The sequence below is a fragment of the Guyanagaster necrorhizus genome, assembly GCF_019112545.1.
Source record: "Guyanagaster necrorhizus MCA 3950 unplaced genomic scaffold BT62scaffold_59, whole genome shotgun sequence".
NCBI lineage: Eukaryota > Fungi > Basidiomycota > Agaricomycetes > Agaricales > Physalacriaceae > Guyanagaster > Guyanagaster necrorhizus.
The window spans coordinates 172,612-199,360 of NW_025064938.1; the positions used below are offsets into that span (position 1 = coordinate 172,612).

Here is a 26,749-nt window from a genome sequence, read left to right on the forward strand (position 1 = left end):
AAAGACAGAAATCGACCAAATCTGCTGCCTGTATCCATATATCAAGGGTCGGATTCGAAGGCATATGCTGTGCCAGCTCGTCTTTGGCGTGACTGTCTATATCAGAGTGATCCATGGAGTGCGGTACCCCTACCGCTCGACTTCAATGCAAAAATAGCACATTAGCTTCAGTCAAAAACGAGGACTGGATACATACCACTGCATTATGATATTCGTGGACAGGTAGTGGTTCCGCTTCCGAATTCGATAAAAGCTGCGTCCGAAAATCATATTTTCATTTTGGCTGACCAAGAGGTACGTCAGTCCGGTGGCAAAGTGGCGAATCACGGAAGCATGCTAAACCGCCACAGAATCAGAAGACAATTATTCATCAGAGAAGCCTGACACTTACGGTTGACATTGTAGGAGATGATGCGACAAGACGAGCTCCAACCATCTTCCATTTCCTCAGTTGAATGGGGTGGCGTTCGTTGGCCTTCCGACTATCCATCGGCCTTCGGTGGGCTCTTGGCGCATGACTCTCCAAAACGTCGGAAGATCAGAAACCGTGGACATCCATGTCTCAAGAATGTGCCTGCTCGTCATCGCTTAGCCCAGCACTACATATCCCCGTCAGTCTTCAGAGACCGAATTCGGAATTGCTCGTGATCTAGTACTAGTCCTGCATGGGAAAGAAACACCCGGCACCCAGATATTTGGAAACCGGGTCAGTGTTTGTAAGAATACAAAACCATGGAAAATGTTACAACACCTAGATCTCAGTCAAGAATCATCTAGACTCCGAGGTCAAAAGACACGGTGAAGACGGTCGACCTGCTGATGGCCCATGCGTGGGCATGGTTCTCATTATCACCTTGACTACTGTGTACGCGTGTTCAAGCTAGAAAGATGCCGCCATGCGAGCCACCCAGAAAGCAGTGTCGGTTCGGAACATTGTGATGGAAGGAGACGTTCCACATGGTGCATACGCTCTAAGCCATCTGGGAAGTTCCTGAGGCTTCAGCACTGTGCGCAAAGTAATACACCAGCCTTTCCAACTTAGACAAGCCGTAAAATCACCTTCCTGTCGATAAACATCGCATCGCCAAGGTTTGTCGGTCCGGTTCCCGTTCCAACCGAGTACAGTGTTAAATTATCTGATGTTAAATGGATGGATGGGAATCGCCCTTAAAGACCCTGGAATATGCTGCTGATCGAAGAGGTATCATGGTTGGTCACTCGAGATCTTAACCGCAGGCGCTGAAAATAACATGAAAGGTCTCATTAGGCGACAAGGAAGAGCCCAATAAGAAACGACATACTCATAAGCTTAATTTGTTACACATCATTAGAATTCCCTGGCCATAAGAGTTCGAACATAAAATTCGTTTTTGACCGTTGAAGAGGGATAAGAGAAATCTTGTATTGGAGTCCTTGTCCTAATTGTTCTCCTACGTAAACAGAGGCCGCTTTAGAGCGCTCGAGTCTATGAATCTCTCCTGCGGTGAGAGAGGGAGTAATGACAGACTTGTGCAGTAGACGTACATGTACCAATCTGCGCAAGTGTCCCAATTTATTGATTCTGCCAGAGATAAAGATGATTTTTCTCTCATACCGTCCAACTCGGAACTCAAGAGTCAGCTCCATTCACCTAGAGAAGTAGAATCCTGGACGACAATAATGAAAGTGACTCCGAAGCGATGCTTGGCATAGCAGACACAGAATCAAGTCGCGTGGTGCTGTTGACGGGCCATCTGCACCGCCACCACGTGTCGCTGACGTCGCAACTTCCATCACCTTGCGTTCAATATTTTGGCAACATTTTAGAGGCATGTTCCAATTCCCGCACGCTTTTGATGAATGGTGATGATGATAGAGGTTTAAAAAGTTTGCGTCCGTACTATTGTACATTTCGTGTTGAAAACAGAAGAACAATCAAAGCGCATTGTGAGCCTTCAAGTACTCTTCAGCATGCTGCTTAGCTCCTGCCGAAACTCGGGGATCTAAACCGACTGAGTGAGCACATACAAGCTCTGTGCCAAAGACTTACTATGCAAAGCTGCCTTGTATCCAGCAATAACTCGAGTTTCGTGCTCCGAGTCAGACTTAAGACCACTAGGATCAATTCCTGCGGCTTCAAGGACCTCGCGAGCATGCTGTTTGGCTTCTTTGGATGTCCCCTCATCTAAAATACCGGTTAGCCGATCCGATTAAAGGAATAGTGAAACGAAACCCACTATGAAGTGTAGCCTTGTATCCGCCTGAATAACTGCTTAGCGTCAACGGCATTCAATGAAACGGCAATCTTACCGAGGGTACGTTTCATATGGTGCTCCTCCTCCTGCACGTTTACTCCAGTTAGCTCGTTAAGCCGCTCTTGCGCAAGTGCTTTGGCATCCTCGGATGTGTTCGGATTGCTGATAGTCGCTTTGAGTCCAGAGATCACGTGCGCAGGGTCTTTTTGATGTGCTAAATTCAGGTTTCTGTAAAGAACGAAGCGAAGAAGTGAAGAAAACCCTTACAAGGTGCAGAAGCCATGGTTCGTACTATGGTAAAGCGTCGAAGGTGTTGCATTTGGGCTCCGGAGGTTTCACTGCTTTTTGTCACGGGAATTTGTATGTCTTAGGTACAGGTATGATTCATGAATGACGATGTGGGTACGGGCTAGCGGGACATCCGCTTTGGGAGGTTCCTATTGTTCCAAACACACAGAAATTTCCGATCACCTGATTTCCCTCCCTAAAGCGAACTAAAAAGAAAGGCCAGCCAGAATTGTGTTTGGAATGTAAGAGGACTTGGCCACGATCCTCGATCCCGAAACAAGATTTGCACCTCAGTTAAGAGCAATCTGTCGAAACCTGTAGTCGTCATTTACTCGAATCAAATTTATCTTTGATAATCGACTGGAATCTACAGGATAGCAGAGTACAAGGAGCAAGCCCCCGACCACACAGCTGGCAGTACATTGGACCTCTTGCGGTTAGAGGAGAATACTTGCGTGTGGTCGAGCATGTCGGTCGAATTGAACAAAATGATACAGTCCTGGGGGGTTTTCCTGCGGTAGAAACGTGTTCTTATCTACTTGCTTCATCCATCGACGTTAAGCATTCCCATTGTTTTTTCTCTTTTCTGGTGCCTCCGCGTGCTCTGTCTATCCGTACTCCGTTAATTTTGCAGTCTAAATTCTAAAAGATGAATACATGGAACTCGGTCTTAAAACCGCATTCAGAAATGGGATGGACTTTCATCAGATAAAAAACCTATGCTGAGATCACGTAAACGTGTCTGGAATGACCGTTTCAGCCCGCATCGTTACACGAATATCCTGGTGGAGCGAACACTTTATGTTTCTCCAACAAACGTTCGAGATGGACTCCAGGGATATCATTAATATCAGGTCCCCTAAATTTCTAGGTCCCCTGTGTTATAATCAAGTGTTCTTATGTGACTATTGCACTGCAGCTTCCCATCCTCATCAAACATTCCGACATGAACAGATGATCATGTCGCCGTCTCAGGGTCTGGATACGCTTGATGAACATCATGATTGTAGCTTTCCTCATAAGTGTCACCACGGTGGGGTTTCGACGCAACGCGGGCAACAAGGAGGGTTGGTGCAATTCCCTAGAAATCAATAAAACCAATAAATATGAAGAAGGTATTCCAGATACCTTGATATACGCCACGATGATGTCTGCGTAAAAGCAATCATCGGAATCACGAATCACGAGCGCCAGGTAGACGACCAGCGATAGAGAGTAGATGGCCGAGGACTCGACCAGGACCTCCAGGATGTCAAAATACACATGAACACCCGAAACTCGCAGTATACGATACACGATGAGTGCTGTGCACATCAGCGTCGTGGCCAGGGTCAACGAGATGTACATCACGGTAAAATCAATCTGCGAGACAACCCCTCCTGTATCAGTGATATCCTCAGTCGTGTCGAGGAGAATACTGTACAGCTGTATCACCTTTGCGACTGGAAGATGCAAGTGTTTAGAGTGCGATGAAAAGACGTTCTGCAGCTTACCGGATCCTGCAACGGCACAAACTGTGGGAAAGATGACGATTCGCCACTGTCGATCCCAAATGACCCAACAGCGCCATACCTGCAAAAAAAAAAATCCAGCGAGGGCGCGAAAGACATAAGGAACAAACAAACGATGGTAATGTCGACAAGGAATGTGCTGAAACCGCCCGTGATTCCATCGACGAGCTGGTAAGCTATCCACCAAGGGCCGGAAAGCTCTGCAGCTTGGAATACAGTATAAAAGTTATCCCCGTGTCCTATGAACGCACGACGCAGGAAGGCCCAGTCGAACCCAAATCCGATCGTCGCGAGAATGTAGAGCAAAACGATTATGATAAGCAAAAATTTTCTTCCAGAAGGAGGTCTCGAAACTGCACAGATTAAGAAAATAGAAAAGAGGATCAAAATAGGACATACGTTGGGTCCAGAGGGTGATGGATATCACACCTGTGTATAAGCCTGAAGCCCGACTTTAGAAAGGTGCAAGGAAGGGTGAGAGCAGCATACCCTGAAGGAATGTTTCGAGAATCATTCGATTTAGGTCCAGGTCTAAGCTCCCGAATATTTCCTGTCTTTCCCCCAGGGAAATGTTCCATGATGTCGATTCCATGGGGAGAAGAACAGCTATAGAACCTTGATATGTGCTCTCTTACGCAGGAGGGTAATTATAGGATGATGCTATCTGATCAATGATCATCATCCGCGTCTACGGTGTCATGGTTAAGCGTGATTGGATGAGACATGTATCAGGAATGCACCTGCGGATAATTGCTGTAACAACCATGGGAAATATCGCGAACACCAGCAAAGACTTGGGCGTAAACCCTCAGGCGTCGTTGGGAAACCTAGCACTGCGGCTGTAACTATCTAGTCTGCACCAGGGGAAGATGTGATTATTACGAAAGACGAGAAGTAAAATTTCAATTTACATTAATTGCTGCTCCCTTTCATAATGTGTATATTTGCCGCAGTAGCTGTTCCACGATTAAAATTTTTGCTCTGGAAGCTTATCAGACGGAGCTGTCGACAATCAACATTTACCATGACAAATGAAACACATCATATCAAGCACTAGCGACATCCGAAATTTCCTCTGGATATGATTCGTTGTGGACTTGGAGGGAAGGAAAGCCATAAATGATTGGACAAGAGACTCGCGACGAATTGTCCATCAGACTGAGGCCGTCTGACTACAATAAGATGAATTTAGATCGATGCTTTCCACTTAGAACAACAACTTACATCAATACCGACTCTATTTCTCTTAGTCTCCGTGCGGCTTTTCCACACCTCAGAGTTCTTTCCGAGTTCTTGGGACTACATCTAGAAGCAACATCAAGCAATCTCCACGTGCGGTACGTTAAGGCAGGTTCATGAACCTACAGTTCGCTCTTACCTTCGCATTTGGCGGATTGCTAAATTCACACTGTGAGCGTTGGGCACGGTCCGGTCCCTCCGCGACCACGTGCTCTTTAGGGCAGGATTACTGTAGTTCTCCGCTCGTCTGTAGCTAGATCCTAGGACTATCACCAGCGATTCCCCATTCTCCCTCTCAGATCGAACGATACGGTTCGAACACCAAGGATGGCCCGAATATTTGTTTACATTTCCCAAGTTCCCCAACGGTTCCCAATAGTCAATCGGGTTCAGGGGCTTGATAAACTTTAAAAGTCGACTGCAAAAATCCGTGGTTCTTCATGACGACTTTTTATTGGTGCGTTCCTCGATGTATTAGCTGGAATGAAACGAAAACACTGTTTCGATATAGCTATGGAAATGCAAAGATCTTGTCAGAGAATTTAATTCGTCTCCATGATTTCGTCCCGAAGACAGCAGGCATTGCCCTCACATTTATACTATTTTGTCACATTAATAAAAGGACGAGTGTATTTGTGTTGCTATTTGTCTTACTATCTAACATCCCCACCATACGAACATCTGATTTTGATTCGATTTTAGATGTCCGACGTGCCCGCATTTGATACTTGACAACCCGGTTTCTATCTTCTGGCTCTCCTGATATTATAAATGGTATATCACTGCTTTCAATTTCATCCCTTTGCTATTTCTCAAGCAAGAGCTGTAGGACAGCGTCTTCCTTGCGGGTCAAGCTGAACCCGAGCGTCATTCATTTCACCTTTTCTCTCATTTATAACGAGGCATTTTCCTTTCATTTTGGATTCAACATCCCTCGCGAAATTAAGTGAACAGAGTTAAAGTTGCATGTCTGTTACGATTCATGACATACAATCCCGCTGACGATATTCCCAAAGGACCTTCCTCTTGAATACCTTTCCGCACACCTGAAGATTGAAGTTCGATGGGCGGGCATCATAGTTCCGGGTTCGGCCATCAAGGTTCTTGGCATAATATGGTTCCCCCATCTGGCGACGAAGGTTCAGGTGACGATGATAGCACAGGAACTTCAGCTTCGAACAGGTTAGCCCTTATCTTGATACTATGCCTTCATCTGCGGACTGAAAATATTCAGGAAACGGCAATTCCTTTTTCGCTCAGATCCCCAGTACAGCTGGCACGCTGTCGATCAAACAAGGTTCGTCATATGCCTCCTCGCGATACGGAACAACACCCATCCTGGCTTCGTGCAGATCCCGGAATGTTTCGCCTACCCACCTCATTGTAGGAAGTTACATTGTCGCAATCATCCTGTTCGTTATCGTGATCTCCCACATTCGAAGAAGACAGCGACGACGTGCACGAATAGAATCATCATTTTCGGAAGAGGTGGACGTTGTGGATTTGGAAGACCAAAAGATCTCAGCAGCTGCCGAGGACTAGTATGAAGAACTATCACGCTATTTCCCTACGCATTAAAGTATGCTGTGTTTATAAACAAGGTGGCAATTGGTCATTATGATGCTAGCTCTGTGGAAGCCATAGTAAGAATTATTGTATACGAAACGAAGCGGGGCGAATTTCGGTAAAGCTCATCGGACGTTTATGATGCGCTGCTCGGAATGTCTATAGATATTCCATATAACAAACACACAGATCACCGATACACTCCAATCCTCCTCATTAATTCCATTGGGGCATCAATCGGGCTAGGACCTTGCGGTAAGCCTAACAGCTGCTCAAACTGCAGTCTAAACTGCTCGACAAGCTCACGGTCAAGCATCCACGCATCGAAGAGCTTCGTATCCAGCATACTCCCATATTCCCCTAATGCTGCATGGACACTCAATGAGCACGACGAAACCCAATATTAGTTAGTCACGACGTACGCTTGAGGCCCTCCTTGGGCGGAACGTCACTTCTGACGCTCCATCCCCCACCAGCCAGTACGCTCTGGTAGTCCACCGACAACAACCAATTCATGTAAAGCTGGGCAGCGGCAGGGTGTTCGGCAGTATTGAATATCGCCGCACGCTGTGCCCATATGACCGATGTGCTCGAGTCCGAGTCTGGGGGTAGCTGCTCGACAATACCGGTGCTTGCATTAGGGAATCCCGCGGTCGTTGTGAATGTCACAGCTTCGGTTCCGGAGGAAAGGAGGACCGTAGACAGAGTAGCGGTCCCTCGAACCCAAGTGATACCCTGCGCGATGAAGTCGTAGATAGCCTGCCAGCCATGGGTTTGTTGGATTTTGTAGAACCTTCGAGGATGGATAATGAAGTAGAGGTCAATGCGAAGAAGAGGGATACGTACTCGAATAGTACAGCGTCGTCATCATTGGGATACGTGCTTACAATACGATTCTGCCATTTCGGGTCGAGGTAGTCCAGGAATTCCTTTGGGGCATCGGAGACATTGGTTTTCGCCGTTGCGTAGGTGTTGGAGAAGAGGTAGTAAGCCATTCCTCTGTGAGAACAGGTCCGTGGGTATAGAAGACGAGGGGGACGATATACACGTACACGAAAGCGCCATCAGGATCTTTGATGTCGTCTGGCACTTGATCCCATCCCGCGGGTTTGTATTTGAGAAGCTTCCATGGCGTTAGAGCCATCAACGCTATAGAAGACAATACTTACTCGCCCCTCGCTCTTCCACCGAACGAAGTCGTGGTACGTCTGCAGATGTGCAACGTCCACTCCTGCTTTCCCGGTGAGGTTCAGGGACCGGTCAATAATCCCATCCTGGTACTTGTGTGAAAAATAAGAAATATCCCAATAAGGCGGTGGTGGGACTTACTTTGGAAAGATCGACCGTGATGGTAATATTTATATTAGGGAATCTTTCCTGGAAAGATTGGACAAAGGGATCTTGCTGAACACTCGTATCGCCGCCAGCTCGGACAAGGAGCTGGCCCCCTTCGGCAATGGCGAGCTCGTAGAGCTCATCAAGCGACTGTGTCTCCACAGCTACGGGCGTAGGAGAAATAGAGCTGATGTTAGATCCAGATAGACCTCCCAGCGATCCAAAGATCGGTTTAAAGAGTGGAGCGGCAGACGCCACAGTAAAGTATGTAGTGAGGAGAAAAAGAGTGACACGCATGGGTAAAAGAATGGACGCCGATGAAGGGCTACGGCTTTCCGTCGCTAAGCTCTGGTCTTTTATAACACCATGCGTTGTTCGGCATCCCTTTACCCTGCCAGAGAGCTGAGAGTCATGTACGGACGCCTAACGACATGGCATACGACATGGAAATGGCGGCGCAATCCCACACCGGAGTTAGGTGCAGTTTACAATCTATGGCCGCATCAGCGCCGAAGGTTCAACCTTGCTCTATGACAGCTCTTGCAGTGCTCAGAAAGATCTCGAAAGTCAAGGTTCTAGTCCTAAAAGCGCCCTTCTGTTAAATGATAACCAATTCTTGTAATATGATAATATATGTCCTTACATTCAGACCAATCGTGTAGCAGAGGGTGGCGTAACATTTGCCTATGTCCGTTCTGACATTTGGATTGGGACCGGAACTGAGCCGATATTGAGAAGGTGGATACCGTCCTCCGATTGGCCATGCTTATCCCACTTTCCTTTGCATCGTTATTTTCGGTGCACGAAGAACCAGGGACCTGGGTGACCGTGTTTGATCATTATGACCCTACTCAGCCGGTAGCAAGTGTGTCAGTGAAAACGTCGCGTGTCACAAGAGGCCTCGAAAATTGGCTAATTTGCATAGAATTTCGTGTCTTCGGAGTGATCTCTGGAATCCCCGTATTAGTACTTGAAGCTGTATCCACGACGACCACAGTGTGGACCTTGTCACTAGATTTCATATTCGAGTCAGTCATACCGACGAGCTCAAGGAGGAAGGAGAATAAGTACTGATATCATACCTATTCATCGCTTCGGCTCCCCTTTTCGTGGCAAGTCTCGCATAGGATATTCTCTATATCGGGTCAGCTTTTCAGAGGACTTGCCAGCTCTCTCATTTGTGCAGCAGTGCATACCTTTGGGACGGGGAGATCGCGACCCTACAACTTGCTCTGGACTAGTGGGCGTTTTTGGTTTACCATGGAATTTCACTTTAGAACTTTTTAAAATCCCCTTTTTATTCATTTGGTTTTTGGCTCCTCGATTCTTTATTTTTTGTATGCGAGCAGTACAGTACATTCCCTGCTTATCGCCCTCACAATCATCGAGAAATCTGAGCTTTTGCCATTGTCGACGTCGCCTATCGTACAAGATCTGGCTTTTAGCACCCTCCCTCAACTTTCTTCAGAATTTAGATGCGCCTTCTGTGATGAGACATCTCTCTTTAAAATCTGTGTGATTGACAGTGTACATTTTAGGAACGAGATGTATCATCCTGTAGCTACGCGATAGATCAGTTAATTAACGGGGCACCTTGATTTGAGCGAAACCATCTGCTGAGGATGTGGTAGATCTCTATTGATAACACTGAGGGTATGGAGATCATACGGTTTCCTTGCCCAACGATGTTTAATGACCATCATCCGGGTGATTATAATCAGTATCGCCTTCCCTGAAACAGCCGACCAAGGGAGGATGATTCTCCCACATAGCGACCATCTTTTCTCGGCGGTAGGTCGCTTTAGCATGGGCTGAAACGCGTCCGACAAGCAGTGTTGGGGCGATGGCCTTCAGGGTTTCAGATCATCGTCCAAAAGCAACGGGATATAAACCCACCTTGATGTAAGCGGCTATAATGTCGATGTAGAAGGCGGGGTGAGAATTCTTCTGTACTAGTAGTGCAAGATAGACGATTAATGAAAGAGAGTACATCGCTGACGACTCGATCAGCATCTCGATGAGTTTGTGGGACGTGCTCATCCCTGGAGCGTGTCGAATGAGACGGTAAACAATTAGGATTGTGCACGTGAGGGTTGTGGAGAGCGTCAGGAGGATGTATATCAACGGCCAGTTAATTTCGGTGACGAAGTGGCTGGTCCCACTGATATCGGGGTTGGTGGACTCACGGAAAGTGCTGAATATTTCCATGGCCTTCATGGCTGAGATGCTGAGTGAAGGCATGTCTGGGAATGAAGAACGGGACTTACCCGTCCCGGCTACCGCGAAAACCATTGGTACAAATATCACTCGCCACTGGCGATTCCAGAGGATCCAGCAACGCCATATCTAACCACAAGTCAGTTATTCTTGATTGACTGACGGAATGAGATGGCCTACGATAGTGATATCGACTAAAAGCGTGGTTGTACCACCGGCGACGCTACCGATGATGTTATATGCTCTCCACCACGGCCCATTGTCTGCCAGCGCTGTGAAGACAGTGTAATAATTGTTGCCATGTCCGATAAATGCGCGGCGCTTAAAGACCCAGTCGATCGCGAACTCTATCGTGGAGAGAACGTAAAGCGTGATGATGATGATATGCAGGAATGTAGTGCATAACTTCTTCGGAGAGGAGGCTGTAGGGAGATTTTATCAAATTGGTCCGGTCAGGAATGTGAGTCGGCATACATATAACCCGTAAAGTGACTGCTATTATGCCGGTGTATAGGCCTGTGAAGTGAACTTTTAAAAGAGATATTTCCGTAACACAGAATGGCCTCACCGTGTACCAAGGATTGCAGAATAATGCAGTTCAGAGATATGTTAAGTCCGTCAAAAATGACGTTCCTATCATTTTGGGAAAGGTCTGGCAGAGGAGCCTCCATGGCATATAAACAAGGAGGCATGAGCATCACCACGGTCTCATATACCCTGCTGCTGAAGAATTTGATGGAATACTAAACGAGAGAAGAGGACGGCATGAGAACGAACACTCCACGCATCTCAATACTTTGGCCTCATTTGTGGCAGCACAGACATCGGCGGTGACCCCAGAACAATCACTGCGACATGATATCTTACCACTATTTTACAGCTTTGACCTGTCACGAAACATCCAGAGCTCTGAGGTATTTCAAGAAGATGTGGACCATACCTCAACAAGAACCTGTGTTGATAAATACGCTGTATGGTAAGCTCGCGGTTACGTGCTATGAATGTACAATATATAATCATCATATGAGTGGCAAAACGAAACCTCATCAGTGATGAAGCCACAAGGATCGTAATGCACAGCTGTCCACAGAACAGCCTTCATCTCCTGCTTGATCAACATTTGTTGGAATCTGAGAGAGAATTCGAGCAATCCGGCATTCCGGCATGCTGAGTAAGGAAAGCATCTGAGGGAAATTGAAGGAATTAGGTAGAAATTACTAGAAAGGGTGTAGTCTAGTATAAATATGAGAAGTCAATGGGGAAACTCCTCAGGAGTTTGTAACCCAAAAGTCTTACAAGCATGTACTCTGGATACAGGCCAAATCTTAACAACATTTGTTCTGACTTGTGCGACATCAGCCCCCTCAGGAAATTTGAAATTAAATAACTGAAGCGTTGATGTAATGTGAGTCACGCGATTCGAATTTCAAATTATCTCCAGTGCTTTTTCCTTCCTTTCCACTGCGTACGATCAGTGCCTGCTCGCCCTCCCTCCCACAGGCCCGCTGGCGCTCCCAACACGAATAGCACGAACAGGAAGCGTTTGATTTCCGATGACACGAATGCACCGCTGACTGGAATTTAATGAACAATGGTCGCCAGGTCAAGAAATGTTCAAGGCGGCATTGGCAGCATTTGTCGATATGCTATTGGATATCGTACTCTCTGTACGTGGTTATATGCGCATTTGTCTTGTTCTACGAGCTCATCCATGCCATAGGTATTTGTACTGTTGGATCCTCTGGACCTGCTGCATCTAGCGCGCCTATCGAAGGCCCTCCGCCGCGTCCTGATGTCAAAATCTTCCATTTCGGCGTAGACCTCTGCTAGAAGAAACATCGTAGGATGCTCTGAGTCGCTTCATGGCCTAACTGAGCCCGCTTGGTCTTTGTCCCCATCTGCCATGTATGTCGTTTTCATTTTGATGGATATCTTTGCTCAACGTCTCTGTAGTTCTGCTATAGAGCATCAGTGAAAACACCGCAGCTTGTGTTCTTGACGCGTATATGCATTGTGTGTATACCACTAGAGTGAGCCCCAATGTCTTCATTCCCAAAAAGTCAGCTTATACTATCGTCTTAGCACGCTCTCCACTGTTGATCTCCAACGCGATCCGGAATGCGCTCGAACTGATGCACGGACACTGCTCGTAGCGACCTTTTGCCTTTGAGTACGTCCTGTAGTCATCGTTTTTACACAATGCCCTGACCACTTTCTAGAGCATGGTGGAAAGCGTCGTCCGAAGAAAACATGCCTGGTGCGAAACTATGAAGAGATAAGATATGTCAGGCTTTGCTTGCCTGTAGTACCGAAAACGAGCGCAACATGCTCATGCAATCTAGATCAAATTCTATGGCTTGCTTGCAAGAGGTCTGTGTCTGTTTCGCTGTCGTTGCCTGTTTCCTTATTGATCTTCTTCTTGGCAGAGGGTATCTGAGTGCTCTTCTTGGCTCTCGCGAAAGCAGGTCGATAAGGACAAGGAGATCTAAAAGCTGAAAGGAGATCGCCTAGGCGTGAGTTCCTTTCGCTGTATTCGAAGATGATCCTCATTTTCCCACTAGTATCCAATAGAAACTTGTGGACCTGGGATATGGACCGGAATTGGCGGTCCTGCCTAGTATAGATGTTCCTGCGATGCATAGTGTTGTGAACCATACTTGGCCTCTCACCGATCAAAGTGTGTTGCTTTTTCATACGCCGGGTATACCCATTAACACGATTCTTCTCCAGTCTGGACCAATATCCAAAGGGTGATTGTCAAGTACATGCAAGCAATGAAAGTTAAATGCCTGGCTCGAGAACACCATGAGCTTCTCGAAAGTCGGAGGAAGCTCGCTATCGATTACCTTCGTATGTGCAAGACCCTGGCTCCGAGTACCCTCTTCCCTCTGATGCTCGACTTCTTCGAACTGCCTCCAATCCGAAAGATCATCCAGCTGCCGTCGAACGAAACAGTCACCCGAGGCCACATTCATCGACTCACGGTACTCTGGGGAAGGACTCCCTCTCGGCTTAGGAGGAATTATCCCAGGTCCCCTTGCTCAGAATGTTCTCGTTTTTTTGCAAGGACTACACGATCTTTTCGCATAGCTTGAACCGGCATTACCGGAAGATCAAGCCAGTGTATATCAAGCTGCTATTCGACCCCGAGACCATGTCACATTCTTGCCTCAGTTTAGGGGGTACGACTATCGCGCCGACAACGGCGAGCTCCGGCGTACCGCAGATATATCCATATATCCATTCGTGTTCCGTGGAGCACGACCTGCCTCGAGAGCAACGACCGAGTCCCCGAGGTCGTCAGTGCTGTCATCAACTTTGTTGGTGGAGATCCCGAGATGGCCACCGCCGAGGACCTGGCTGATGCCATCAGGAGAAGTACGCGCATGATGGAGCGGCACCGGTCCCTACATTTGAACTTCACGGGTGGAGAGACTTTGTAAGCATCCCTTTTGCTTGTCCGTGCATCTATTGATTACATCAAGGTCAAGCATGTCCTGATAGAGCACTATGAAGACACAACGCCGCAGGAAGACTACGTGAAACTTATCAATCCTGATATATCTGGGCGGACGACTGGTTCATACTGGAGTCAGTGTTCGATGGGGAGCGTGGGGCATGATTTTCTCCCTGAGCAGAGGAGTGCGCGGACCACGGATAGGATCGCCATCGCCCCGGAGGGACATCCGTTGCGAGCTACGGTAGGGATGGGGTCGCCTCGCTCTTCCATTTTGGCTTGGTTGTCATCCATTTTCTTGCCATACAATAACAGTTCCTTACCGGGCTTGTTTTGAAAGATGAGCGTGCAAGGAAAAATCCTAGAACTTTCAATCACACAAAGGTGGCGCTCGGAAAGTCATGGCCTTCCTCCAATACAACAAACAGGTTTTATGGCTCAATAATCATATTCTAAATCAAAGTCTTTCACACACTACCTAACGTCTCAAGAGTCTCCTCCTGGTATTGCGCTCAATAGGCTGGTTGTCACTGAGCCAATTGATAGACTCGTCTGACCACTTATAACAGTGTACATCCTCATAACCCGTAATTCTTGAGACGCCCTCAGCGCAGCGTCAAAGTATACATAGTCTATCCCGAACGGCCCAGCGAGCGACCATCAACTCATTTTCTCCGTGCTCTTCTTTAACTACAGCTTTGATTTGTTGCTCATACTCCGACGTCCAACCCCCACGATTGATTACCGGTGGCAAGTAAGACAGACGTATTTATCCTCGTCGGGTGTGAACGCTGAAATCGTCGCGAATCTTCCCTTGCGCGTGACTAGAGAAGCGTCTCGGAGTACGTTTTCATCTCTTCCTGATCTCTCCAGCGCCATCTTATTCTGTGAAGATGATATGGTGCCGCTCATAGAGGCGCTGTGCTGCTCGTGGGACTCGCGTCGTTTGTGGTGAGTGACTTTGGCATTGGGGCGGGGGGCAAAGGAAGAAATTCGGCAGACAGATTTGCTTTTTATACTGTACTATCGGGACTGGCTGTTGCTGGGACATTATAAAGGGGGGGGGGGTGGATTTTAATTCACGTTTTAAAGAGAGCGCAGACCGTGCCTGCCCAGAAACGAGATAAGAAGTTAGGAGAAAAGTGAAGAACAGATTTCTTTATGATATGCACCATCATTTTCTTTCTATATGGAAGCCTGGCGCTGGGCTTGTACATAAGTGGGTATATCTACTAAGAGAGAGAATACAACTTTCTGAGGACAAAACTAAAATTATAGGGAAAAGCAGCAGGAGGGAACGGTACTGGGGGGGACATTAACCACGCATATTATTGACGGTAGTCTTTTGACCCTCCAAATCTTCTGTGGCCGAACTATACTCCTGTTCTTTGGCTTTGTATGTACCCCTGGCACGATACCATTGCCGCAAAACAATGAGAACTAGGAGAAGAACTGCGATGCCCCATACAATGTCGAAGCGAATACCTGTATTACCCGAGGTACCGTCGCTCGTCCGTTCGAATAATGCACGTTTACTGTTTCGAAAGTATCAGCAAGAGCTAACGGACGTGGAAGAATGCGAATACAAACTCATCTGGTCCAGTGTTGTGAATGACGGTGGGGAAAGAGAACTTCGGAGTGCTTTGTGTGCTTGGGTTGTTTCCCATTGTGAATTGGAAGACTAAGACGTAGAAGCTACTAGCAAGAAATAAGTCTGCGTGCTTGTCCGAACTGTGGGCAACGTACTTTGGTTGCAGTGAACTAACTACCTTGCAAAGGTAACGGCACTTGATGATGCCGTCTGCAGCCCGATGCGTAGGTTTTATACGGATTGGAAAAGATACAAAGGAACAGTCACGGATCCAGTAAGCCTGCCTGGAGGGAACTCAGAAAGAGATCAACATCCAACTAACGACGGAACTGATATCAACCTTTAGTTGTTCCCAGCGAGACGGACTTCATGTAAGAATATGTTCCACTTTGTTGAACTCCCATTTTCCAAAGGTTTTTTTTTAGACGAGACGCGCAAATGGATCCGTTACTCTACGAAAAGAATAAGAGTAAGGACATGATAAAGATAATGTGTAACAGATATTCCAAGCCGTGTGGGGGCATCATAGTATTTAAAGGACATCCAGGACGGTGTCAGAGAATGCGAGATACCAGTCACTATGAGCGCCAGGTTACCCGGAGATTTATGTTCTGATAGCTCAGATTATGATCCGAAACTACCGGTAGGCAAGCTGGATAGTGCATATCTATATCTGCAAGTCATTTGGGTGCCTGAATTAACGGTAATTTGATGATTAGCTGAAAATCAAATGATACATCACATCAAAGATATTAATGGCCGGTGAGTAATATAAACTAGACTGTCGCTTCCCTTGTATCGTTATATGTGGACAGAGAGCGACGGCCGTTAGGATACATGATATCAGGCAGAGGGACAGGCGTCAATGCCCGGACATTGTGGTAAAACCGGTACGAACCGAGGTGTTGCAACCGTAATCGTAAGAATGGTCCAGGAGATGAAAGAAGTGGATACCCGGCCTAGGTACGGTTAAAGATAGTAGTATAAAATCTGCTTTTCCTGATATGCGATGGCCAATCTGCAAGAGAATCTTTTGTTTGTACCTGTCACCTAAGATATTTGGGTCATGCTGGTGAGTGACTGATAGTCAATGGACCACCACAGAATGGCGGGCAGATGATTTCAGTTGATCAGTGCAGACCATGTCAGCAGCTACGCACCCAGAAATAAGATAGATGGATATATCAAGCTAGGGGAAAAGTGAAGTTCCTTTGGCCTTAGGGTACAGTGTGCTATATTTGGTACAGATCATCGCAAGTGCCCACACTCGTCAGATTCGACCGTCGGGTGCTGTGCATTACTCAGCTGGTTTTCTTTTCTTTGCTTGAACTTTCTAGTATATTCTCTAAAAAGTAGTATAAAAAACTGTATGTAGAACAGAAAACCCTTCTGCATTTTCCTTCAAGGATTCCCTGTTACTTGGTAATTTTCTTCCTTATCCAACATACAGTACCTGCGGAAGGCTACAATTGGCTTCGCGTCGGTCGTGGGTGAAAAGAAAGATCGGGCCGCTCAGGCGGTGGCTGTGTCGAAAAGAACATGCCGGACCGCGGCTCCTGCTCATCTAGTCTTAGTTTGCAGCATCCTGCGATTGGTGTCGAGCTATTTTCCCTGTGTTTCTCAGAAGGTTCATTACTTCATATTCCTTTTCCTTGTGGGGTGATTGACACTGTCACCGCAGCCTGTAACGTCACTGAGAAGCCTGAGCTATTCAACTTGCCGTAAAACAAAATGATGTTTAGCGATCGTTCTTCACCCAGACCATTTCGATTAGGTTTCCCGAACATTATGTCCTGCTTTCCGGCTGTGTGATGTACGAAACATCATTTTCTTTCTGTATGGAAGCCTAGCGCTGGATTTGTTCATAGGTAAGTATATTCACTACCAAACGAAACTTTATCAGACTAAAACTAAAAAAAAAAACTACGGGGAAAAGCAGAAGGGAGCCACGCTTGGAGGGATATTATCAACGCGCATTGTTGGCGATATTCTTTTGACTCTCCAAATCGTCTGTTGCTGGACGATGCTCCTGTTCTATGCCTTTGTATGTCCTCCTGTCACGATGCCATTGCCGCAGAACAACGAGAACTAGGAGCAGAACCGTGACGCCCCATAAGATGTCGAAGCGAATACCGGTCCTTGAGGTGCAGTCATTGTTGTCACCGGGCCAGTCAAACACAGATCGTTTACTGTGAAATAAATAGTGAGAGCTAACGCAGGCAGAAAGAGAGTGAGCACGAACTCGTTGTCTGGATGGTAGTCGTGAATGGTGCCGGTGTAAGAGAACTCAGAGGTGCTTTGCGAGCTTCCCATTATGATATTTAGTCGAAGAGCCTAGTACGAAGTGATAAATCTGAGAATTATAGCAACGGGAGACAATGTACCTTGCTTGCAGTGAAGAATCTTGGCAAAGGTGGTGGAACTGTACGACGTCGTCTCCGATTCTGCAGAGGTTTTATAAGGCTTCGGGAAGATGCAAAGGGACAGTCGCGGATTCAGTAAATGTGCCTGTAAGAAACACAGACATCAAAACAATGCGCTGCGCAGAGTTGATATCGGATGTCAGCCTGAGTGTCAGAGAGTGATGGATGCATACTCTATCGCAATTAATGAGCTAAAACATCATTTTATGCATTAAATTTAGAAGTAATCCTAATGGACATTAGGTCAAACAAATGCAACGAGGTACGGTCGATACATACCGCTTGGGTCTAAGATGATCCTGGGTCTTCTTTTTTTCTTTTCCTTTGCAAAGAAGGCTCTGGCTGATAGATACCCATGTTTTCCTGTGCAGAAATCTTCATGATGAAAGAGGATCAGAAGCTTGATATTCACCATATACTCACCATGAAAACGAGGTTCCCCACGTGGTGGCTGTGCCGATCGCTTAGGACTCCGCCTCGACGTGACTGTTTGCTGTGCTTTTCATGCCTGTTTCAGCGCGTCTCTCCTTGATTCCCTTTCCCTGGCCATATAACTTAATGCATCGAGGAACGAGTCTCTAGAATCTTTTTTTTTTCTACAGTGCGCTGGCACGGCGGCCCCTGTTCGTTGTCCAGTTTAGTTCCGTCGTATCATTTCTATGCATGCATAACTGAGAAGAGATGTTTGCATAAGATAAAATAAAGGGTAAGTCAAGAAGTCCATTGAATTCGCTCCTTGATCATACCGGACCTAGACCCTCGACAGCGAAAGGTGCATCGTACCTTATTTACGTTGTCCCTTACCAAAGTAAATCACTTAGAATCATGATATACCGCCAACGGGCTACGTTTGTAATTGTAGCATCCATCAGCATCCGATCCCGTAATTATAGTCTCTACGGTGAATGGGCACCCTTCGGCTTTGGTTCTCTTCATGGCGGTTCTAGTCCCAATCCAAAGATACAGTTCCTATCTACCCATACGGTGACCAAGCGCTTATTTTCTAAGGTGGTCGGTATTTCAGGGCAATGGAAAATGCTTCATCAAAGCGCTGGAACTGATCTCCATGATACGTTGTAGGACTGGAACATGACGCCACCGTTTCCAACTGGTGAAACGTCTCCGGTGATTCCAGTGATCGCCACATTTTTTGATCCCTCTGGGTGTGTTATAGAGTCTACATATATTAAGAAACTGTCAAACACCCTGCTCTACAAATTTCCATGGAATCTCCCCCAGCTGACCTTTCTCCAGAAGATAGGAAACTCATATTTCGCAGTCTTGACCTAAATCTGAATCATACAATTCTGGAATCATTATTGCAGGGTGACGCCGTTATTCTTGGTGCTTCTCTTCTATTAAAGTTCATATATGGTCATAGGCTTGTATACCCTTCTCATAGCAATCACTCTATGGACCATATGTTCGTCTCTCTTCTTCGATTGACCCATAGGCTAATCTAATGTCTCATCCAGTTTCCTCTCCCAAGAAATCCGGACATACCTTCCTGCCTACAGTCATTTTGATTCTATACATTCTCACGACAATTTCTTATGGGTTTGACTGGGCGTACCAGCGGCGCGCATTCATTGAGAACGGGGACAACTTTTTCAGTATCTTTGTTGCGCTCCAGAGTATCAGCCCGTGGTGGAGAGCATACGAACTCGTTGATGGTATTAGCGGTGGTATGAGCACATTTCTCGTCGACATCACCATTGTATGCCTTCTCTTCTTTCTTCGTCAGTCTAAGCTTACATACATCTCTTAGGTATGGCGTTGTTGGGTGCTTTGGGACCGTCAATGGAGGATTGTCCTTATACCAGCTCTTTGCACGGTAGCCGGGACAAGTAAGTGCCCTCATAGCTGTCATTACTTGCGGTCTGATCAAAGATCGTAGTCGCAAAGGCCATGCAAATCCGTAGTGTTTTCATCAACACAACCAGCGAAATCGGCGACACCGGAGGCTTCGTAGCAGAGATCAACTGGCCACTGATCTATATCTCCTTGACACTGGCCACGACACTCCTGTGTACCCTATTGATCGTCTACCGCATCGTTCGCCTGGCATCAGGAGTGGGCTCATACGGGAAGATTGTCGAGATTGTGATTGAATCCTCAGCGATGTATTCACTGACACTGATTGTGTACCTGGCCCTGGTTGCGAGAAATCTGCAATCGGGCTATTATGCAGATATCATTATGGCATATATCAAGGTGAGGGGCCGCTGTGCGTGCTTTATTCTTTCAAGGAGCTGAAATTTCTGTGCCACGGCAGGTCATTGCACCTACGCTCCTCGTTGGACGAGTCTCAGCCAGTTCGAATTCAAGCTCTAACAGTCAGACAATAGTCCATTCCACAAAGGACCGTAGCTCTGTGTTGAGCAGATTCATAGCAAGAAGGCGAGAGACGGCTTCCATTTATCGGAATGGCAACGATTCCACTACCTCGTCGCAGACTTATTATAAGCCGAGGATGGATAATGTCTAATACTGAAGCCTGCGGCATTGACAGTGGTTATTATTACACTTTGTAAATTAAGATTACGTTACCTGTGAGCGATCCTTGATATTAATAGAATGCAATGTAGCCTGGAACAATTATCCTTTTATTTCCGTCTATTCAATCAGAACCACAAGGAGTCTTGTTATAGACGAATATGATCACATTTCCCCTCTTCAGATCTTCTGTAGCCGAACTAGCCGGTTGGCAAACTTTGGACTCGAATGCTGTGAACCTATGCCGCCGATGACGCCACCAGCCTCTGAACACTACGACCTACGACTATGATGAGCCCCGACAATCCCCATACGAGAGCGAGCATCAAATTGCCTGGGTTACGTGTCTATCAGCATTAGCTTCTGTTTGAAGAGAAGAGAGAGGCATACTACGGGAAGTCACTGTAAAGCGCTTCACGTTTTCTGCTTAGGAAATTAAGGTGAAACTGCGAAAAGAGATACCGTAATAAATGATGTACCCTAATAAGGATACGGATCGATTGATATATCCGGACGATACCTGAGTTGTGTTGGTCCCCAACCTCCCTTTAGAAGCGATGGAGCCAAATGGTTCAAATCCGCCACTGATTTTGTTTCCCACCCTAGCTTCAGAGATGTTTGAATGAATCTACGTTGAAGCGCAAAGTGAAATGAAGGAGTCTGCTGCAATGCAATGAGGATGCACACCACAGTATTTTGGCTATGCAAAAGTTACGCACTATTATGATGCTCAAGATGAGTAATTGATGAGTAAATTGGTCGCGGATATCACTTATGCTCAATGGCCTATAATTAGCTGCTGGCAGTTCCCTTGCCGTCGCTAACGGATCTTCGGAAAACCTGACGAAGCGAAGATACCGTGGTCGCCAGTCGGCGGTGATTGGAAGATATTCGGAGCCCTGGCACGGTCCGGTGCCTCCGGGATCACGTGTTGCATGGCCGGAGATGCCTGCTTGTCCGTAGCTGCAACTGAGACCATCGCTAGCCGTTGCCGATTCCTAGCGATACGGTTCCAATATGTCTTAACTTGCGAAATTTTGTCGTACAAGCGCTCATTTTATCAGACTTCTGTCATTCTATTTGTATTCTCGGGGACTTCGTATATCGTGGGACGCCCTTGTAACTAAACAGAATGAGTTTCATATCGAAGTCTACGCCATGTCAAGAAACGCATCAAGGGCCTTTTCAGGATCATCCCAATGCACCTAATAAAGGCAGCATAAGTTCGGGATGTACGACGATATTACTCCACGGACAGACACGCACAAAATGATTAGCCCCTTTGATAATCTTGTGATGGAATTCCTTCGCACCCGCTCCCCTTAGCTTCTTCGAATCGTCCTGCACAGCCCACAAGCCAGCAATACCAAAAGCACACGTCTTGTCTCCACAGACAAACGATCTCCTCATATTCGGAAACACCTCCGAGTCCAAAAAAGCTTTCCGATACGCGCCCAGAATCTGTTTCGAGAAAAAGAACAAGAACGGCAGATCCGTCGCTGCATCCTCCCCATAGCGCTGAATCTCCAGAGGCACACCGTTGAAGAATGTGGGCGCACGAGAAGGGGAGGCCAAAACCCAGGACAGCTTGTCAAGGTCACGCCCCACGATGTCGGTATGGTCAAAATAAGACGTGCACCACTGCACGAACGCGGCTAGGCGGAGGTTCTCCGGAACCGTGTTGTCTACGAGGAACGTCCAGTTCTGCTTAAGGGTGGGTAACCCTAGTGCGGTTGGGGCGGGTTCTGTCGCGGATTAGAGTTTGAGTAGGGAAAGACAAGGCCGAGGCGTACCGTAAAGAATTAAGGAACGCATGTAGTCACTTAGACGACTGAGGACGTCCTGTGGAAGTGAATCGACGCTTGATATTGCCATAGGAGCAAAGGTCGCGCCGATAGACCATCCAAGGAATGCGACCCCACCACCGCTCGAGATCGACGGAAGCTTGAATTTCTGTATGAAGATATCAATGAAAATAGCAATTTCATGCCCTCGAGCCTCGACTAATGCCTCTCGCTGAGAATCGTCAGTACCTCCAGTTTCAGTGATTATGAGTTCCTCCACGGAGAGTAGCGTCGAACCAGGAAAGGGACGCCTATTCAGCGCGACAAAGCGCACGCCTTTGGATGGAGCGAGATCTATCACTCGCTGGAAAATCTCTGGAAATGTGCCATAGGGGGAATGCTCAAAAAGAGAACAGGACGGTACTGACCCTTGGTAAAGATCATACCATGAATGGCAAAGATAGTGATGTACGACGGCTGGGCAGGCGCGCCGCTGTCAATGTAGGATAGCTCGACGCCGGCCGATGTATTAACTACGAGAGTGTTTAGTATCATGATATGGTGAGGATTACTGATAGGATTGAACAGACCGCCCATAATATATTATCAGCCTGGTGAAAATATGGACCCAGAGTGAAATTCTATTTGATGGTGAGAAGGCGGCAATCACGCTGGACCTTCTGACCGCGTGATGGCGGGCGCTGTCGTCGAATTTTGCATACGGTCCAAATCGTCGGAGACGCCAAAAGTACGCCTGTCATCGCCAAAGAATAAACCTCCGGCTATGTAGGTATTGAGAGGTGTGTTTGACTCTCCAGTAAAACTTACTGCGATGGATAGGCAGATAATAGCCGTCCCGAGATGGCCACTTGCTGAATAGCCGCTCGGGCATATCGCTATAGGGTTCAACTAAATGCTGAAAGGAAATAGAGAAGGTGCAATAGAACATCAAGATTCCGGGTGTGGCTAGAGTTGGGAAGGGCATGGTAAGAGTAATGGATGAGTACAGCATGAGGAGCTATATCATGACAGATCAAACCAACGTTCAAAGTTAGAAGCTCGGGATTCTCATGGGTGCTGGGGTAAATCAAGGAAAGGAGCTATTGCCGCAGTTGATGCAGACTACTCTTCCATTCCTCCAGGATCACAGGCAATGTTCTTCCTCAACCACGACGTTTCAGTAAGCCAGAATTGACAAAAAGTTTGGGCATTAAAGCAGAAAGCAGTCTGTCTAGATAGGCAACTGAAAGAGGCTGAAGTTTTCTCCGTGTAACTCTTGCGGGAATCTGAGATCACTGAGCGATGTAATAAGTATCCGCGCACAAGGGCAAGACATCTGTGCGATGAATGATATCGATTAGACAGCGCCTTCATCACCAATGTGATATAGCTTCCAAGGGGATTATAAACTGCGTTCTGTAATATCATGCAGCATGATTTATATGGTCCAATTATAAATAGAAGGATATCAAAAACTGACATCTAGATTAACAACTTTTCTCATACAAGATTCATGAACGCCTCCAAACCCAACGATATACGATCTAGCCATCCAAGGTCCTGCACCTCTACAAAGACAAAATGCACCGAAATAAATTTCGAGACAGTGACGCGTATAGCCTGTATAGGTACCATCAAGATGCGGCCACAGTCTAAGATAAAAGGCATACCTGATTTATTTTTACTCTTTCTTCATCATACTGGAACTTGAAATGTTTTCTACTCAGCCGAGTTCACGGTCGAGAGCCATCCAAAGCAGTACCATCAGTTCGGATTATCGAGCGAATAGGTGGCTGGCTGATCCTAGGTTGCAAACGAATAAACATGAATCAAAGAGAAGGAGAAAAAGGCATGCGTTCACCTATATATATAAAATAGCCACGCTGAACAAAAGTGACAGGGCACAAAATATCCAATATCCGAGCTATGCATGGTTGGTATCGTACATACGAAGGGTCCGTCCAAGCAAGAAAAGAGCCATCGAGGGTTCTGAGCAAGTCCTGAGTACTTTATTCAAGTCATGTAGCGACGGAGTAACAGATCCATACTACAGCTTGACGTCTGAATCTGCAGTGTTACATATAACACGTGCTGTATATGCACGAAGTACGCGCAGGGATAGGGGTACAGTAGGAGAGGCAGTCCAGGTAGGTCCTGGCAAGAGGAAAGATAGGCCATAACTTTGATTCATGTTTGCCTTCGCCTTCCCGTGTCGCATGTAGCCGCCGGCTCTCCAGGCGCCTTCGCTCAACTTTCGTTTTCACCCCATACATAGCAATGGTTCCTGTTTCTCCATCCACTTCATTGGTATAAAGCTCCATTATAACGCCCAAGCCTTCCGCAGGCTTAAAGCACGGCAATTTGGCCCGACCCATGGCAGCGGTAACAAATTAAAGCTTCTCAAGCTCAACTCAAGTTTCAGTTTCTTACGGACCAGGCTCAACAAAAATCTACACGAATCAGTTTTCTATTACTAACTCAAAGCTTCCAGTCTAAGAAAGTGACGCGCGTTCATATCACCTAATAGAGTACACTGTTAGCTATAATGTAGACCTCATACAGCGTAGCGATAAGCAGAAACGCGGTGAGGGTGCTCGACGGACCGTATTCAATATATATAGTCCATCCCGACATAAGGGGGTATCGAGCTCGGCCGGCGGGATACGACGGAGCTCCTGCTTGCTAATCCAACATCCAGTTCTGCGAACATCCAGGACTTGCACATCGTATGGTACGTGACATGGGATATCCGTGACCTCACTGCATTGTCTTGGTGTTTCATTTGCTGCGCACAATAAAGTTTTTGAACTTCGCTGAACGCCACTCTCGAAATGCTGCAATATGGCACCTTTTAGGACAGTCTGGGCCAGTCGAAGCACAAGCGTTGGAAATTTGACAAAGGAGCAATCTTTGTCTTTATCATTGTCCGTGCCCTATATATTAGCGCTGAACTTTCACAGCGCTCATGTTCTTCCACCTTTGCCAGTATTTTCATTTCTACGAGGTATCCCATCGGTTATAAGCCTCCATATTCCTGCTGAATCCGTATCACCTTCCAGGAGCCGACCTTGATATCATGACCAGCGAAATTTCTTGTTCGATCTGTGGATCTAAAGGCGAATGTGAGGTGAACCATGGAATAAAAATGCCCCAGCTAACGATGGTTAGGCCCTCAAAAGGAGCAAATACGTGTTAAAGAACCTTCCGAGCGGGAACCAATCCAGAACTTTGGCGATTTACCTGCAAATGTCCTAAGGAAGATCTTCCTCCTCCTCCTGGATGAAAACGGGTTTAACTTCAGCGACATCATACAAGGACCGTGGGTATTTACATACGTATGCAGCTCCTGGAGAGCCGTTGCTCTTACCTATCCTTGCTTATGGTCCAATATCATTGTCGACCATTCCTCATTCCGCGCACATAAGAGTCACATCGTCTGGGCTCCGATGTACTTGAAGCAACCCTTTCCTCATTCCATCATTCATGACCCTCTCTCCCTGCTCTCTACCGTCCTCTCACGGGCTGGCGCCCATGACCTCTCCTTACACGTGGACTTCTCGAAAGGATATATCAACCCATACGAACGATTTATCATGCGGTTGCTTCTCTTGCGATTATCCCAAAAATCAAACCAGTGGAGTATTGTCTTCCTCCATTTACCACGCAACATGGTAGACGGCCTTTTTGGTATTTACCGCCAGCTTCCGAAGCTCATAAGCCTGCATCTCGCGATAAGCACATGCGAAGAGGCGTGGAAAGATGACATGATCACGGCGTTTGAGACAGCGCCGATGTTGGTGTTCGTTACATTGCAAGGACTGTCGTTCACCACCTGGATCTTGCTTCCATGGCGGCAGCTTGTGTATTTCTACGACGACCGAAATTCACAATATATTTAGATTCCAGGTGACGCCGGTAGACAAGGAAGAATGGATCCTGTATCCCGTGAAATAAACAAATATCATGTTTTAGCGAGAGACATTTCCCGTCGTTAGCAAGACAGTCTGATGATGGTAGGAACTGAATACTGATGCCCCCTCTTTCACTTTTACCACCACCACCACTGGGACGCTTACCGTATTGTCTGAAATGTATTTTGTTCGTAAAGATGGAAGAAGGCGAAATGTGCAAAGGTTACTTCCCTACCAGTGTGTATTTTAACACTCCAATGCATCCTTCCAGAAACCCAAAGTGAAATCGAGTCTAATGTCCGCACTGCCATCTGATGTAATGAAGGTCTCATACGTCTCCTACATTCTGGGCAAGTAGGCCTAGAGAAAAGAAACGAAGCTGATGTCACAGCCTCGGATTGCGAGCCTTCCACCAAAATTGCTTAGCGAAATATTCGCTCTCGCATTAGGAAATGATTTTTTCAATCCGTCACATACCCAGACCGGTCCGTGGGCACTCAGCTACGTATGTCGTTCATGGAGATCTGCGGCATGTAGTGATTCTGCGCTCTGGACGTCTATCATTATCGATGACAGCTCTGTCCATTGATATGCAGGCTACATGTCCAGCCCTATAATTTGCAAATTCTGCATAACACACTAGAATATGCTAGTAACTGAGAATCATTAGCCAGTAAAGGACTATGGCTGAGGCTCC

At 46.8% G+C, this 26,749-nt stretch overlaps 12 protein-coding genes across 12 annotated transcripts; 4 read left to right on the forward strand and 8 right to left on the reverse strand.

The window, feature by feature from the left end:
* Nucleotides 1–1,914: 1,914 nt before the first annotated feature.
* Nucleotides 1,915–2,643, reverse strand: BT62DRAFT_957605 (uncharacterized protein; the record flags this gene model as incomplete). Its single annotated transcript, XM_043188418.1, has 5 exons — nucleotides 2,502–2,643; nucleotides 2,290–2,448; nucleotides 2,217–2,240; nucleotides 2,030–2,164; nucleotides 1,915–1,982 (listed from the first exon to the last, which is right to left on the reverse strand). Exons 1-5 carry the CDS (start codon nucleotides 2,551–2,553, stop codon nucleotides 1,915–1,917), a joined length of 438 nt encoding a protein of 145 aa, XP_043033402.1. The 5' UTR covers nucleotides 2,554–2,643.
* Nucleotides 2,644–3,480: 837 nt separating this feature from the next.
* On the reverse strand, nucleotides 3,481–4,611 carry BT62DRAFT_924418 (uncharacterized protein; the record flags this gene model as incomplete). The annotated part of the gene is made up of 7 exons (XM_043184611.1): nucleotides 3,481–3,603; nucleotides 3,651–3,964; nucleotides 4,016–4,094; nucleotides 4,148–4,239; nucleotides 4,285–4,386; nucleotides 4,433–4,485; nucleotides 4,523–4,611. The coding sequence occupies 7 exons, from the start codon at nucleotides 4,609–4,611 to the stop codon at nucleotides 3,481–3,483; spliced, it is 852 nt and encodes a 283-aa protein (XP_043033403.1).
* A 1,517-nt stretch (nucleotides 4,612–6,128) lies between these two features.
* BT62DRAFT_652174 (uncharacterized protein) lies at nucleotides 6,129–6,907 on the forward strand. The gene is made up of 4 exons (XM_043181774.1): nucleotides 6,129–6,236; nucleotides 6,289–6,454; nucleotides 6,507–6,569; nucleotides 6,625–6,907. Exons 2-4 carry the CDS (start codon nucleotides 6,336–6,338, stop codon nucleotides 6,812–6,814), a joined length of 372 nt encoding a protein of 123 aa, XP_043033404.1. The 5' UTR covers nucleotides 6,129–6,236; nucleotides 6,289–6,335; the 3' UTR covers nucleotides 6,815–6,907.
* Nucleotides 6,876–8,657, reverse strand: BT62DRAFT_957609 (ABC-type Fe3+ transport system, periplasmic component). Its single transcript, XM_043188419.1, has 6 exons — nucleotides 8,168–8,657; nucleotides 8,008–8,118; nucleotides 7,891–7,961; nucleotides 7,685–7,837; nucleotides 7,261–7,631; nucleotides 6,876–7,204 (listed from the first exon to the last, which is right to left on the reverse strand). Exons 1-6 carry the CDS (start codon nucleotides 8,468–8,470, stop codon nucleotides 7,029–7,031), a joined length of 1,185 nt encoding a protein of 394 aa, XP_043033405.1. The 5' UTR covers nucleotides 8,471–8,657; the 3' UTR covers nucleotides 6,876–7,028.
* A 1,063-nt stretch (nucleotides 8,658–9,720) lies between these two features.
* Nucleotides 9,721–11,410, reverse strand: BT62DRAFT_1081291 (uncharacterized protein). Its single transcript, XM_043179656.1, has 7 exons — nucleotides 11,331–11,410; nucleotides 10,959–11,277; nucleotides 10,865–10,906; nucleotides 10,571–10,812; nucleotides 10,441–10,519; nucleotides 10,070–10,392; nucleotides 9,721–10,021 (listed from the first exon to the last, which is right to left on the reverse strand). The coding sequence occupies exons 2-7, from the start codon at nucleotides 11,086–11,088 to the stop codon at nucleotides 9,863–9,865; spliced, it is 975 nt and encodes a 324-aa protein (XP_043033406.1). The 5' UTR covers nucleotides 11,089–11,277; nucleotides 11,331–11,410; the 3' UTR covers nucleotides 9,721–9,862.
* A 590-nt stretch (nucleotides 11,411–12,000) lies between these two features.
* BT62DRAFT_924422 (uncharacterized protein) lies at nucleotides 12,001–14,184 on the forward strand (the record flags this gene model as incomplete). The annotated part of the gene is made up of 10 exons (XM_043184612.1): nucleotides 12,001–12,057; nucleotides 12,210–12,295; nucleotides 12,355–12,403; nucleotides 12,610–12,647; nucleotides 12,697–12,760; nucleotides 12,962–13,067; nucleotides 13,121–13,374; nucleotides 13,481–13,572; nucleotides 13,617–13,768; nucleotides 13,895–14,184. 10 exons carry the CDS (start codon nucleotides 12,001–12,003, stop codon nucleotides 14,182–14,184), a joined length of 1,188 nt encoding a protein of 395 aa, XP_043033407.1.
* An 846-nt stretch (nucleotides 14,185–15,030) lies between these two features.
* On the reverse strand, nucleotides 15,031–15,626 carry BT62DRAFT_652220 (uncharacterized protein). The gene is made up of 3 exons (XM_043181775.1): nucleotides 15,594–15,626; nucleotides 15,438–15,542; nucleotides 15,031–15,382 (listed from the first exon to the last, which is right to left on the reverse strand). The coding sequence occupies exons 2-3, from the start codon at nucleotides 15,512–15,514 to the stop codon at nucleotides 15,163–15,165; spliced, it is 297 nt and encodes a 98-aa protein (XP_043033408.1). The 5' UTR covers nucleotides 15,515–15,542; nucleotides 15,594–15,626; the 3' UTR covers nucleotides 15,031–15,162.
* A 1,711-nt stretch (nucleotides 15,627–17,337) lies between these two features.
* BT62DRAFT_1081294 (uncharacterized protein) lies at nucleotides 17,338–18,082 on the reverse strand. The gene is made up of 3 exons (XM_043179657.1): nucleotides 17,823–18,082; nucleotides 17,681–17,772; nucleotides 17,338–17,627 (listed from the first exon to the last, which is right to left on the reverse strand). Exons 2-3 carry the CDS (start codon nucleotides 17,749–17,751, stop codon nucleotides 17,405–17,407), a joined length of 294 nt encoding a protein of 97 aa, XP_043033409.1. The 5' UTR covers nucleotides 17,752–17,772; nucleotides 17,823–18,082; the 3' UTR covers nucleotides 17,338–17,404.
* Nucleotides 18,083–18,686: 604 nt separating this feature from the next.
* Nucleotides 18,687–20,362, forward strand: BT62DRAFT_1052236 (uncharacterized protein; the record flags this gene model as incomplete). Its single annotated transcript, XM_043178539.1, has 7 exons — nucleotides 18,687–18,872; nucleotides 18,942–19,024; nucleotides 19,226–19,284; nucleotides 19,337–19,578; nucleotides 19,630–19,708; nucleotides 19,759–20,075; nucleotides 20,137–20,362. The coding sequence occupies 7 exons, from the start codon at nucleotides 18,687–18,689 to the stop codon at nucleotides 20,347–20,349; spliced, it is 1,179 nt and encodes a 392-aa protein (XP_043033410.1). The 3' UTR covers nucleotides 20,350–20,362.
* A 1,146-nt stretch (nucleotides 20,363–21,508) lies between these two features.
* BT62DRAFT_912102 (uncharacterized protein) lies at nucleotides 21,509–22,696 on the reverse strand (the record flags this gene model as incomplete). The annotated part of the gene is made up of 4 exons (XM_043183850.1): nucleotides 21,509–21,562; nucleotides 21,624–22,102; nucleotides 22,151–22,516; nucleotides 22,570–22,696. 4 exons carry the CDS (start codon nucleotides 22,694–22,696, stop codon nucleotides 21,509–21,511), a joined length of 1,026 nt encoding a protein of 341 aa, XP_043033411.1.
* Nucleotides 22,697–22,807: 111 nt separating this feature from the next.
* BT62DRAFT_1013365 (uncharacterized protein) lies at nucleotides 22,808–23,126 on the reverse strand (the record flags this gene model as incomplete). The annotated part of the gene is made up of 2 exons (XM_043178053.1): nucleotides 22,808–22,923; nucleotides 22,970–23,126. The coding sequence occupies 2 exons, from the start codon at nucleotides 23,124–23,126 to the stop codon at nucleotides 22,808–22,810; spliced, it is 273 nt and encodes a 90-aa protein (XP_043033412.1).
* Nucleotides 23,127–24,067: 941 nt separating this feature from the next.
* On the forward strand, nucleotides 24,068–26,040 carry BT62DRAFT_1013366 (uncharacterized protein; the record flags this gene model as incomplete). Its single annotated transcript, XM_043178054.1, has 8 exons — nucleotides 24,068–24,096; nucleotides 24,168–24,288; nucleotides 24,364–24,523; nucleotides 24,669–24,725; nucleotides 24,779–24,872; nucleotides 25,102–25,145; nucleotides 25,201–25,263; nucleotides 25,310–26,040. The coding sequence occupies 8 exons, from the start codon at nucleotides 24,068–24,070 to the stop codon at nucleotides 26,038–26,040; spliced, it is 1,299 nt and encodes a 432-aa protein (XP_043033413.1).
* Nucleotides 26,041–26,749: the final 709 nt, after the last annotated feature.

Bases quoted from the DNA above. Each gene is read 5' to 3' on its own strand.
- BT62DRAFT_652174 (XM_043181774.1), top strand. From the start codon at position 6,336: ATGGGCGGGCATCATAGTTCCGGGTTCGGCCATCAAGGTTCTTGGCAT. The intron at 6,455-6,506 runs GTTAGCCCTTAT...GAAAATATTCAG, and splicing joins GGAACTTCAGCTTCGAACAG to GAAACGGCAATTCCTTTTTC. The intron at 6,570-6,624 runs GTTCGTCATATG...GGCTTCGTGCAG, and splicing joins CACGCTGTCGATCAAACAAG to ATCCCGGAATGTTTCGCCTA.
- BT62DRAFT_957609 (XM_043188419.1), bottom strand. From the start codon at position 8,470: ATGCGTGTCACTCTTTTTCTCCTCACTACATACTTTACTGTGGCGTCT. The intron at 7,838-7,890 runs GTACGTGTATAT...CTGTTCTCACAG, and splicing joins GATCCTGATGGCGCTTTCGT to AGGAATGGCTTACTACCTCT. The intron at 7,205-7,260 runs GTACGTCGTGAC...GTGTCCATGCAG, and splicing joins GCCCAAGGAGGGCCTCAAGC to CATTAGGGGAATATGGGAGT.
- BT62DRAFT_1081291 (XM_043179656.1), bottom strand. From the start codon at position 11,088: ATGCTCATGCCTCCTTGTTTATATGCCATGGAGGCTCCTCTGCCAGAC. The intron at 10,813-10,864 runs GTATGCCGACTC...ATCTCCCTACAG, and splicing joins AGTCACTTTACGGGTTATAT to CCTCCTCTCCGAAGAAGTTA. The intron at 10,022-10,069 runs GTGGGTTTATAT...GAAACCCTGAAG, and splicing joins TTATAGCCGCTTACATCAAG to GCCATCGCCCCAACACTGCT.
- BT62DRAFT_652220 (XM_043181775.1), bottom strand. From the start codon at position 15,514: ATGGGAAACAACCCAAGCACACAAAGCACTCCGAAGTTCTCTTTCCCC. The intron at 15,383-15,437 runs GTTTGTATTCGC...CTTTCGAAACAG, and splicing joins CACAACACTGGACCAGATGA to TAAACGTGCATTATTCGAAC.
- BT62DRAFT_1081294 (XM_043179657.1), bottom strand. From the start codon at position 17,751: ATGGGAAGCTCGCAAAGCACCTCTGAGTTCTCTTACACCGGCACCATT. The intron at 17,628-17,680 runs GTTCGTGCTCAC...TTTATTTCACAG, and splicing joins GACTACCATCCAGACAACGA to TAAACGATCTGTGTTTGACT.